The sequence below is a fragment of the Leguminivora glycinivorella genome, chromosome 13 (assembly GCF_023078275.1).
Source record: "Leguminivora glycinivorella isolate SPB_JAAS2020 chromosome 13, LegGlyc_1.1, whole genome shotgun sequence".
Lineage (NCBI taxonomy): Eukaryota > Metazoa > Arthropoda > Insecta > Lepidoptera > Tortricidae > Leguminivora > Leguminivora glycinivorella.
Genome location: NC_062983.1, coordinates 7,230,699 through 7,242,684, shown reverse-complemented (window position 1 = coordinate 7,242,684; position 11,986 = coordinate 7,230,699). Strand labels below are relative to the sequence as shown.

Below are 11,986 nucleotides of genomic sequence, written 5' to 3'. Positions count from 1 at the left end.
AAACTAGCATTTTCCCGCGGCTTCGATTGCGTTAGAAAGAGACAAAATGTAGCCTATGTCACTCTCCATCCCTTCAACTATCTCCACTTAAAAAAATCACGTCAATTCGTCGCTCCGTTGTGCCGTGAAAGACGGACAAACAAACAGACACACACACTTTCCCATTTATAATATTAGTATGGATTTATGTCAGCTCTAAGGTTTTGTTAAAGATTTGCTCCCATCACCATCCATGATTTGATCACTGATAATAAACTATAATGACATTCTAATTTTGAACGTTCAACTGTCGTACCACAGATCACATAAAACATCAACAGAACTACTTTTTTATTACCCGACTACGTTTTATATAACATGCGTACTAACTATTTAAAAAGTCAGAGCACAATGTGTGTGTTTAGACGCGAAAACGATCACGCACACATCACGCAAGCTATGTGTCATCTCTCGTAGATTTCCGTTTATTACAATGCGTATTTGCGCTTCTATGCATACGCATCAAGTGTGCACAGGCCTTTAATTCGGTGAAGTTTGTGTCACTTGTGGCGCAATTTCATTAGTCGATAACTCGTTCGGTATACAGCATACGGGGAGTCCCCGCAGGCGAGATAACAACCAATGAAAGTGGGGGAATTTAATTGGTCGTTAATCGTTAGGTATGCAGCATACGGGGAGTCCCCGCAGGCGAGATAAAAACGAAAGTGGCGCAATTTGATTGGTCGTTATGCAGCATACGGGGACTCGCCGCAGGCGAGATAACAACCAATGAAAGTTACTATTACCACACCTCGGACACTGGCGATCAAAGATATGAAAGAGGCGCGTTCCTAGCACACAGTCTAAGCTCGTGTAGGTGAACGCGTACTATGCTTGTGTGAGTGAAATATGACAGGTCGACTGTTCGCGTTTTTGACAGGCGGTAACTGTGAGGTAACTGAGAGGGGGTGGGTGGCGCTTTCAGCGGAGAGCGGGAGTGGCCATACTGTACGATAGTCTCTTTATTATACTGTGCTATTACTATTTAATTAAATTCTGTGGCATGCGTTCCAGAAATCTCTCGTATCCCGAATTCGCACCCTATCGACTAATGACGTTTCCCCGAATGCGGGCCCTGTGGCACGCGTTCCAGAAATCTCTCGTACCCCGCATGCGGGCCCTCTCGACTAATGACATTGCGCCTTTAGGCGTTTTACTGATAGACTTAAAAACACCTTTTAGGAAATCTTTGATATTATTCATATTCTTTGAGTTTTGTCGTATCAAATATGCAGCAGTAAAAGTTTAGTTCGTCTTATTAACGTGAGATTTTACTAGCATTTTTAAATTACTAGCAGTTTTGTAGAAATTCTCAACAAGCACTTACATTTTTATCAAAATTGCACAAATCCACTCTCAGAATTCCGTGAAATACGGAGCTTCATACGTTTTACTTTAATTTAATTATTTGATTTGAACTAAAACTCAAAAAAGATTTTGATTTATGTTCTACCTACGCACATCTTTTACAAAGTCATAGAAATTCTGCTGCAAGTGTATTTTCTACCTAGATGTTTCGTTGCAGACCGATCCATAGTCTTATTTAGCTGAGATACGACGACGACCGAAGCGAGGAGGGTTGTTTCACCGCCGTTCAGTTTCAATATATACCACAAGGCGTAGTCACTAGAGCGTCCTGTCGCTGTCACTGTTCCGACGATTGATCACTGTTCCGATGATCATTGATCGTTGTGATCATTGGCCACTGTCCGCCACCGTGGTGATCGCGAGATCACTTTTTAGAAGGGCTGGGGAGCGTTGGTGCCCGTTTTGTCGTAATTAATCTGTAAAAAAATATTAGAATTAAAATTACATCCAGTTAATACTTCAATCGAATTTGACATTCTTGTGTGTTTCTTGTAAATCTAGGGGTTGATTCCAGTTCGTGAAAACAGAAATCTATCTAATTGTTTACTAGTGGCGCGATGGCGGTGTTTACAAGACAAACACAAATTTATACTGCGTTTCAGTAAAAAATTCCCGCTGACGCTGTGAGTTTTGTTCCTAGGTTTTTTCAAAGGGTTTTAATTAACGAGGTTTTTCAAAAGTAACGCCAATGTACCTCAAGAGTTAATGGAGTCCATAACCTACCGGACTGTTTATTATCAGACGGTTCGTAAGCTTCCTTGTTATTGACGTATAGTGAGATAACAGAGCAAACAATCCGCCATATGGTGCTATTATGCCCTAACACCCAATTCGATGACAACTTTGTCGCTCAAAAACCTTTAATGGGAAAGCCGTGGACTATTTTAAGACTTCTAGGTTTAATTTTGAATTGTATAATGCAGTGACATGTAAATACATATAATGCCGTACGATAAATAAATAAACAAATTGACGTATTATATTTTTAAATTATAGGAAAAATGGAAAAGTTAACATCTCCGGCAGGACCCGAACCTGCGACCTCTGGCTTTGCCGGAGCCAGCCGCGCTCCCATCTTAACTGCGCCTTAGGGTGGCGTATAGCAACATTTACCCGTAAGAATACATATTAACAGGCACTGGGGTCTCAAGTTACATTGAGAATTCGCCAGTAACAATGTGCTAACCCATACTAAATTTGTTTTTTATCAAGCAGAAACGTCTGCTCGCACACATCCAGCAGGCCTCCGTGGCGCTCCCTAAGCCCCCGATGCCAGCGAGGGGGATCAAGCGTTTCTGATCCCCCTCCTCGGGCAATGCCGGAGGACGCCATGGTGAATGACATGATGAACATACATTCCGTGGCGCAGTTGGGAGCGCAGCTGGCTCCGGCAAAGCCAGAGGTCGCAGGTTCGAGTCCTGCCGGAGGTGTGAATTTTTCCATTTTTCCTATAATTTAAAAATATGTTATATCGCTCGCAGACGTTTCTGCATGATAAAAAACTAATTTGACGTATTACATTTGAAAAAATCTAAGACTCACTTCCGCTAGCATTGATCAGGATCTGGCGGCGTACTCAGGTACTGGTCGGCGCGCTGATGTTGAATCAGCGCCGCCACGGTGCTGGAGTCGGCGGGTAGCTCCGATTTCTTGCGGAGCAGGGGCGCTGGCTTGGCTGTGGTTAGACCTTGTTTGCGAGCCTGTGAAGAAAGAGCATAAATATAATTATTACCTTGAATTTACTTATATTAGGAGAATTAGACTTATACTTTTGACGACCGGTCTGGCGCAGTCGGTAGTGACCCTGCCTGCTGCGCCGCGGTCCCGGGTTCGAATCCCGGTAAGGGCATATATTTGTGTGATGAGCACAGATATTTGTTCCTGAGTCATGGATGTTTTCTATGTATATAAGTATTTATATATTATATATATCGTTGTCTGAGTACCCACAACACAAGCCTTCTTGAGCTTACCGTGGGCCTCAGTCATCTGTGTAAGAATGTCCTATAATATTTATTTATTTATTATTATTGACCGGGATATAGACCGTGATTACCTTTTTGATTTTTGTCGAGCTCCCGATATTTCGACGCAGTTGCGTGCATCATGATCACGGATTTTTGTCGGGAGCTCGACAAAAACCAAAAAGGTAATCATGGTTTATATAAGTCTAATGAAAATAACCGTGAATCATTCAAAACTCTTTTAGGAGAATTGTCCTGAGGCGTCAAAATACCGCGTCCGAATTGTTGATTGTATCTGCCATCTAAAGTCTTGTATGTTTGCGGATTAGCGTTGACGAGACTCCCAAATCTCAAGACATGTTTCATACATATAAATATTGCTGATTTTGATAAAAACTGGTAGGCTGATAGAGTCCATGATGCTGAGCAATATCCACTAGGTTTCCCAAAATGTCCGTAGTTTGTATGAAACCTTCCTTTTTTGTTACCAAATTTCTATACATTTTCGGTAACAAAAAAGGAAAGTTTCATACAATCAATCAACCTAGGATATTGTTGACTTAATCGTATTTCGCTTTTAACTTTGAAATATAAGAACATTTAGCATTAACGTTGTATGCCACCAACCTGCGCGGCTTCCCTCTCGATCTTGGTGTAGCTGAGGTCGGGCGCGTCTGCTACCTTTGAGGAGACTTTTACATTGTCATAACTGTAGCATGTGATAATGTGATGAATAGCATACCTGTAAGGAGCGTAGGTTCGTACCTTGCCGACTGCGCCATGTAAGTTTTCAAAGACATCTGTTCGTTATCAGCTTTCGCTTGTAGTTTCTAACTCGCCCTATGAACATACACTACTTTTAGTGATAACGTAGTATAAGCCGTAGTGTAGCTGAGGTCGGGCGCGTCATCAGCGAACTGTATGTTGTCGTCGCGGCGCGGCGTCGAGGCCGCCTTGGCTTCTAGTCTCTGCCACAACTGCTTCCTTTGAGGAGACTTTTACATTCAGTTATAACTGTAGCATGTGATAATGTGATGAATAGTCTGTCAGGTCAGGAGCGTAGGTTTGTACCTTACCGACTGCGCCATGTAAGTTTTCAAAGACATCTGTTCGTTATCATCTTTCGTTTGTAGTTTCTAACTTGCCCTACATTCAGTGATAACGTAGTATTCGCCGTACCTGCGCGGCTTCCCTCTCGATGTTGGTGTAGCTGAGGTCGGGCGCATCATCAGCGAACTGTATGTGGTCGCGGCGCGGCGCGGGCGGCGCAGGCGCGGAGGCGGCGCGGGCCTCGAGGCGCTGCCACATCTCCTCCCGCTGCAGGAGGCGCTCGCGCTCTCTGCAATAACAAACTACTGTTTACCAAGCGAAACTACTGGCTTGGTGTGACCTAGTGATCTTGCATGCTAAGCTGATCAGGATCATCAGTTTCGGATACCGGTAAGGGCATTTATTTTGAACCAAATAACCAATATATTTACTGTGTTATCTTTTTAAATCATTGCCTAAGTGCCCAAGCTTTGCTTAGTTCAGTTAGCTCGAACATACAGTGTAGGATGTCTGTACACATTAAGGGTATGCGCCCACGAGTCGCCGCAACTTTATTATCTCTCACACTATTGGACTATGGGCTATTATGAAAGTGCGCCCACGTAGCGACGGAACTTTTCATAAAAACACATACAAGAGACAAAAAAGTTGCGGCGAAAAAGTCGCCCGTGCGCGCATACTCTAATAGATCGGGCGAAGCCCGACACACGACGCAGGATGTCTGTCTGTACACATAAGTACAGAGACACGATACGGTCACGGTATACGAGACATACGATGCAGGATGCATTAGTAGATCGAGCCAAGCCCGACATACAACGCAAGATGTCTGTACACATAAACTGATTGGGCCAAGCCCAACATACAGCACAGGTTATCTATACACATTAGTAGATCGGGCTAAGCCCGACACACAACGCAGGATGTCTGTACGCATAAGTAGATACGAGACATACGTCGCAAGATGCATTAGTAGATCGGGCCAAGCCCGACATACAACTCAGGGTGCCTATACACAATAATGGATGGTGGTGGTGTTACTGACTTGTGCTTCTCCTGCTTGTACTGCTGCGTGCACTCGTCGAAGAGCTTCTGGTTCATCTCCATGAAGAGCTTGAGCGCGTTGTAGACGAGCCCGTGGATGGTCTTGTTCCAGTGGCTCTTGGTGTTGCGGTACAGCGACGGGAACATGATGGGCAGGATGTGGTGCGCGTTGTCCGAGATCAGGGACATTATGTACTCGTTGTTCCAGTAGTATAGGGCGCGTTCTGCCACCTGGAAAAAATTGAAAGTTATAAAATATTATATTTACTCTTTTCTTCTTTATCTTTGCTCGCGTTAAATTCGAAAATTGTGGAATGCTCTATACAAACTTCCACTACCCGTTTTAGTGAAGTAGGTGGTTACAAAAGAGACAAAAAGTAGCCTATGTCACTCTCCATCCCTTCAACTATCTCCACTTAAAAAATCGCGTTCATTCGTCGTCCCGTTTTCTCGTGAAAGACGGACAAACTAACACACACTTTCCCATTTATAATATTAGTATGGACTAGCTTTTGCCCGCGGCTTCGATCACCTTAGAAAGAGACAAATGTAGCCTATGTCACCCTCCATCCCTTCAACTATCTCCACTTAAAAAATCACGTTCATTCGTCGTCCCGTTTTCTCGTGAAAGACGGACAAACAAACAGACACACACTTTCCCATTTATACTATTAGTATGGATTCGTATCAAAGGGCGTGGTTTGAAATTAACCCTTCGAAAACCCAAGTTGTCTAGTTACACCTACTGCTACGGCCTAATATCAATCATGCAATCCCCAAGGTTCACCATAAATGAACGTGACGGTCAGAGTTAAGAAACCTATACCAGCACGGGAAGCATGGTCGCGCGATAGACGATAAAAATATCAGGCCGTCCCTATCACACTTACAAATAGTGCGATAGGGACGGCCTGCTATTTTATCGTCTATCGCGCGACCATGCTTCCCGTGCAGAGCTTTCCAAAATTGACTAGGCTATGTATGGCCCACCTTGTTAGGATAGGTTAAAACTGCAAAGGACTAACTTTTGGTTGGTCATAAATGGAGAACACACACTAATTGGTAACGCTCAGATTTCCCAGTACTTAGTTTCGGAACCCACTTATATTGGTTCACGACCACACAAGCCATGCAAAGTTTGACAACATATTTTTCTGAGAAATCTCAACTTTAGCACTGAGTATAAATTGCAAACTGTATACTGTAATATATTTATGACTTATTGACTGACTCCAGGAGGCTATATAGATATTATTCCTCAAATAAGTGGAACCACCATCAGGTGGTTAAGTTAGAAACGTAAAAAAATACTACTTACTTGGAAGTGCGGACTGGAGACGCACTTAGCGAGCTGCCTGAAGAGCGGGTCCATGATTTTCTGGAACTCCGCGGGCTCGATCACGTCGAGAATCTCTTCCATTTCGTTCAAGAACATCACCTCTTTGGGCGAGTGCGTCTTTGGCCAGTATTTTAATAATGCCCTGTAAGAAATAAAAATGGTAAATTCATCATCATTTCAAATTCATAATAGCAATTTTATGAAATTATGAAAATGGTGTAAATCAGGGTTGGGAAAAGGCCAGTGAAAGGATTTTATCACGTGGTCTCCACCGGTCCCTCAAAATGTCGTGTGATATGCAGTAAAAATGCATTGGTGTAAATCTGGCCCTCTAAAATACCTTAAAATTTTGATCCCCAATGAAAAATGTTTGCCCACCACTGGTGTAAATTATAATGACATGCTTTTTTGCTGTTTAGTTATTACTCTGCATATTTTGAGGTACAGTCAGCCAAAAAAGTGTTTACCACTTTTGGACCTTGTGTTTGAAATAGAGTCGAAAAGTGGTAAACCACTTTCTTGGTTGACTATACAAAACATAAAAGATAAACTGCAGAATAGACTCTATGACTGACAATGTTTATGAAGTAAGTTAACACTCAAACTTTTAAGTAAATTCTGTCTAAATTTCAATAGGAACCATTTCAATCCTGCCCTGATAACGTTGAGCTTAGCACATTTCTGACTAAGTAGTAGCAAAGACATGTAATCCGTATAGATGGATAAAGTCTAAGAAAAAAACGTACCTCAAAGCCATAGAGAAAAAGGTACGGTGGCCTAGATGGCGTTACACCTTTGGGGAACGCTCGGCTAGATGGCGCTAATATTAATACATATTTGACATTTGATTACATATCAAGCTAAGAATATGGGCCAAATTGTCCAAACTGAGGTTCAAAAGTTCTAAGCTTGTGTCGAGAGATGGCAGTCTATGCACTGTGATTACACATAATACTCGATCCTCTTTGGTAGTAGCAATTTTATATAATTTGAAATCTTCGCAAGCGCTGTATACACACTTTCGCAAGCTTCAAGAACAATGAACAAGCTCACCTAACTACGGGTTGTGTTAAAGACGGGTCCTTCTCCAGGAATTGTACTACGCAGTAAGCTAGCTGCGGGTGGTAGACAGACAGGGACTTCGCCTTGTGCAGCGGCAGCAACACCTGTTGACAATTATGAATATTATATGAATCTACACTAGTAAAAAAATGGGTCATGAGGGTAACTCTTAAACTACTACGTTTACTAATTTCTATGGTCACCCATTTCCAACAAATCATAATTCTTTTTTAAGTACGTGTAAGTTTCCAATACGTTTTTCTTTTTCTAATATTTTTATTTTTATTACTGATCATTGTAAATTTGTAAATCAAGTTTAGAACTTTTGACAACGCCTTCTACTTATAAATGTTAATTACGTATAATACTTACCCCCTTATTCATAAACGTTCACTAAAGTTATCAGGCCGATAAAATTCGTTTGTCCCTTTCCGACGTATTGATGTGATAGAAAGGGACAAACGAACTTTATCGGCTTGATAACTTTAGTGAGCGTTTATGAATAAGGTGTTTAGTATTTACAATTTTCATACAAATCCATTTAAGTATGCATTGATTACCATTCCTGTGTCTCCGCTTGCATCTTGAGGTTCCATGTTCGATGTAAGATAATTTTCGAACGCAATAATCGAGACGCATATCTTACTTTCAGCTACTCAGGTATATAAAACAGTGTTGTAAAATAACCTAACCACAAAATTAAAATTTTGAAAAAACCCCCGACTGCGACATAGTGGACCGATTATCATGAAACATGGCTAAGAACACTCCCGACTAACTCAGCTTTCAGACAAAAAAACTAAATCTAAATCGGTTCATCCGTTCGGGAGCTACGATGCCACAGACAGACACACACACAGACAGACAGACACGTCAAACTTATAACACCCCGTCGTTTTTGCGTCGGGGGTTAATTAACTCTATTCTCATAAACACAGAGTGTACCTCCAAACCTGTATGTGTGTAACTCTGAGCAGCATTAACGCCTGATACGTAGGGTGTTCAATAAATCTTGTCGTGTAATCATATATATTTATACTTTTTCAAAATAAGCCCCACAACAATTAATACATTTATTCATACGCACAAACCACTCATTTATCCAACCCTCCCACTTTCCTTTATTAATTAATTCTAATTCTTCCTCAAACGCACCAACCAACTGTTCGTCCGTAGAAAACTTGCGCCCTTTCATGCGGTTCTTCACGTATGGAAATAACCCAAAGTCACAGGGTGCAAGATCAGGACTGTAGGCAGGGTGCTCCAGTACTTTAATGCCAGATGCCCTCAGAAATTGCGAAGTAGCGCCAGCTCTATGAGCTGGTGCATTGTCGTGGTGTAGAAACCACGAGGCAAGTCCCGACTTCGGTCGTCGATTTCTCAGTTCTTCGAATAATTGAGGCAGACAAATCTCAGTATACCATTGACTTGTAACGGTCTTCTGTCCACTAAGCATCACTGATTTTAATAATCCTTGCTTGTTAAAAAAAACAGTCATCATTATTTTTTTCACCGACTTCGATTTCCGCACTTGTGTTGGTTGCTCTTCGTCTTCGAAGACCCATATTTTGCTTTGCGATTTAGTTGGCACGTCGTAATAATAAATCCAGGTTTCGTCACCCGTGATAATTGAACTGACACTCTTGGATTGGCCATTGTCAAATTGTTTCACCATAGTTTGCGCCCATTGTACGCGATGTAGTTTTTGGTGCTCACTTAAGGTGTGGGGTACCCACAGGGTACAAAGTTTTTTTACACTTAAATGATTCGTCACAATGTTGTGCAAAGAGGATACAGGAATATTTAAGAGTTCTTCTAACTGACGATATGTGATTCGGCGATCTTCTCTAATAGCTTTTTCCACACGAGCTATGTTTTCTGGCACTTGAATTTCTGCGGGTCTTCCCGGTCGCGGGTCGTCGTCTAGCTCAAAATCCCCACGTTTGAACTGTAAGTACCATCGTTCCACAGTCCTCACAGATGGGGCTTCTGGACCAAAAACAGAACACATCTCATCAAAACATTCTTGCTTAGATAAACCGCGCTTGAAGTTATAGTAAATAATAACACGATAGTCTCGTTTGCTCAACGACATGTTCTCTATTTTTTCTAATTTTACTTTGGACTATAATATTAATTCTAGGGAGCTGAAATAAATGTGTTTATTCCTGTAATTGACGACACTTAATGACGAACACATGAACTGTCGCTGTACGCTTAGCGTTTGCAGACACGTCAAGACTTGTTGAACACCCTACGTATAACCTAACCTTAAAATTAAAATTTTGAAAAAACCTCCGACCGCGACATAGTGGACCGATTTTCATGAAACATGTCTAAGAACACTCCCGACTAACTCAGCTTTCAGACAAAAAAAAAACTAAATCAAAATCGGTTCATCCGTTCGGGAGCTACGATGCCACAGACAGACACACACACACACAGACAGACAAACAGACAGACAGACACGTCAAACTTATAACATCCCTTCGTTTTTGCGTCGGGGGTTAAAAATAGAAACCGAGTTTTGTCGCAAAAGCGACTTTATCAAGATGCAACAGCTAGTTTTTTGTTCTGGGTACGTATTAAAATGCTAGGTAGGTATAATATCGTTATCGTAGCCAGGCCCCGTAGCCAAATGGCATTTCTACGACGCGAAACGAAAACGAAACGCCGCGAAAGGTAGTCTGGCTCTGTCACGCCAATACGCAAAAGCGATAGAGATACGATTCAATTACATGATTTAATTGTAACATTAAGCATTTAAGTAGTTTGCTCAACCGGATGTTTAGCGACGATCAGCGCCACCCGTGGAGGTTCTAATAAACTAGAGTTATTACGTTATACTATTTCTACGACGCGAAACGAAAAGGAAACGCCGCGAAAGGTAGTCTGGCTCTGTGAGCGTTTGTGCATTCGGCTACGCACGCAGGTATCTCTATCGCTTTTCCGTGTTGGCACGACAGAGCCCTGCGTTTCGATCGGGCTTTTTTTTTAAAGTTGTCTACCCCACTTTTTTTTTCGATTTGGAAATTTTTATGTGTATTCCACTCAGAATCGCGAGCTCTTTCAATCCTTATAGAAGAAAAAGTGTCCTAAGTTGGTTTTTTTCCCATCCGTTACCATTTTTTCAGACATTTTGTATGGCGGTAACGGAAGGGAAGGTTCGAAAAAATTTATGGAAATTTTGGGACATTTTTTTTCTCTTATCAGAATCGAAAGAGCTCTGGATTCTGAGTATGATCGCGTAAAAAATACCCATGTTACAAAAAAAGTGGGGTGGACAACTTTGAAAAAAAAAAATGGCCCAAATAAGAACTCACCCTAAGTAAGAACATTTTGTGTTCTTCCTTCAACGGCAACGCGAAACCGTTGATGATGGAGCCGAGGATCTCCAATAATTCGGCTATTCCGTTATGGTGCTCTGTCTCATATATAAACCTGAAACAAATAAATCATTTAGTTAATATTTCAAATCATCTGAAAGATTTATATAAGCGGCTCTATACAAACGCCGCGAATTCAACTATTTTAAATTACTCGACAAAATTCCTCATAATTATTCTGACCGCACATGAATGAATGATTCTGGCGGAAGCGCTGGTGGCCTTGCGGTAAGAGCGTGCGACTTTCGATCCGGAGGTCGCGGGTTCGAACCCGGCCCGTACCAATGAGTTTTTCTGAACTTATATACGAAATGTCATTTGATATTTGCCAGTCGCTTTTCGGTGAAGGAAAACATCGTGAGGAAACCGGACTAATTCCAATAAGGCCTAGTTACCCTTCGGGTTGGAAGGTCAGATGGCAGTCGCTTTCGTAAAAACTAGTGCTTACGCTATTTCTTGGGATTAGTTGTCAAAGTGGACCTCAGGCTCCCATGAGCCGTGGCAAATGCCGGGATAACGCAAGGAGGATGATGATATTCTGACCGCACATTCTAGCTCAGTGGTGGGGGTGGGCAAACTTTTTACATTTGGAAAAAAAAAGCACACTCAAAGGTGACATGACAGATGGCGCCACTCTATTAGTCCATTGCACTTGCATTGCACAGATAAAAAAGTTCATACGTGAGAAGAAGATAATATGTTTTTTCTCTCTCTCACATATGAATGACAGTTAC

General features: G+C 41.8%; 1 protein-coding gene across 4 annotated transcripts in view; it reads right to left on the bottom strand.

The window, feature by feature from the left end:
- Positions 1-1,023: 1,023 nt before the first annotated feature.
- Positions 1,024-11,986, bottom strand: part of LOC125232511 (serine/threonine-protein phosphatase 2A 56 kDa regulatory subunit gamma isoform) — a 96,140-nt gene continuing 85,177 nt past the window's right edge. For all 4 annotated transcript variants that reach the window (XM_048138208.1, XM_048138211.1, XM_048138209.1 and 1 more), the window contains 7 exons: positions 11,190-11,307; positions 7,858-7,970; positions 6,784-6,946; positions 5,467-5,696; positions 4,551-4,710; positions 2,950-3,107; positions 1,024-1,823 (listed from right to left, as the gene is read on the bottom strand). In XM_048138208.1, the coding sequence (XP_047994165.1) occupies positions 2,955-3,107; positions 4,551-4,710; positions 5,467-5,696; positions 6,784-6,946; positions 7,858-7,970; positions 11,190-11,307 (937 nt within the window). In that variant the 3' untranslated portion in view covers positions 1,024-1,823; positions 2,950-2,954. The remainder of the gene's footprint in view (positions 1,824-2,949; positions 3,108-4,550; positions 4,711-5,466; positions 5,697-6,783; positions 6,947-7,857; positions 7,971-11,189; positions 11,308-11,986) is intronic.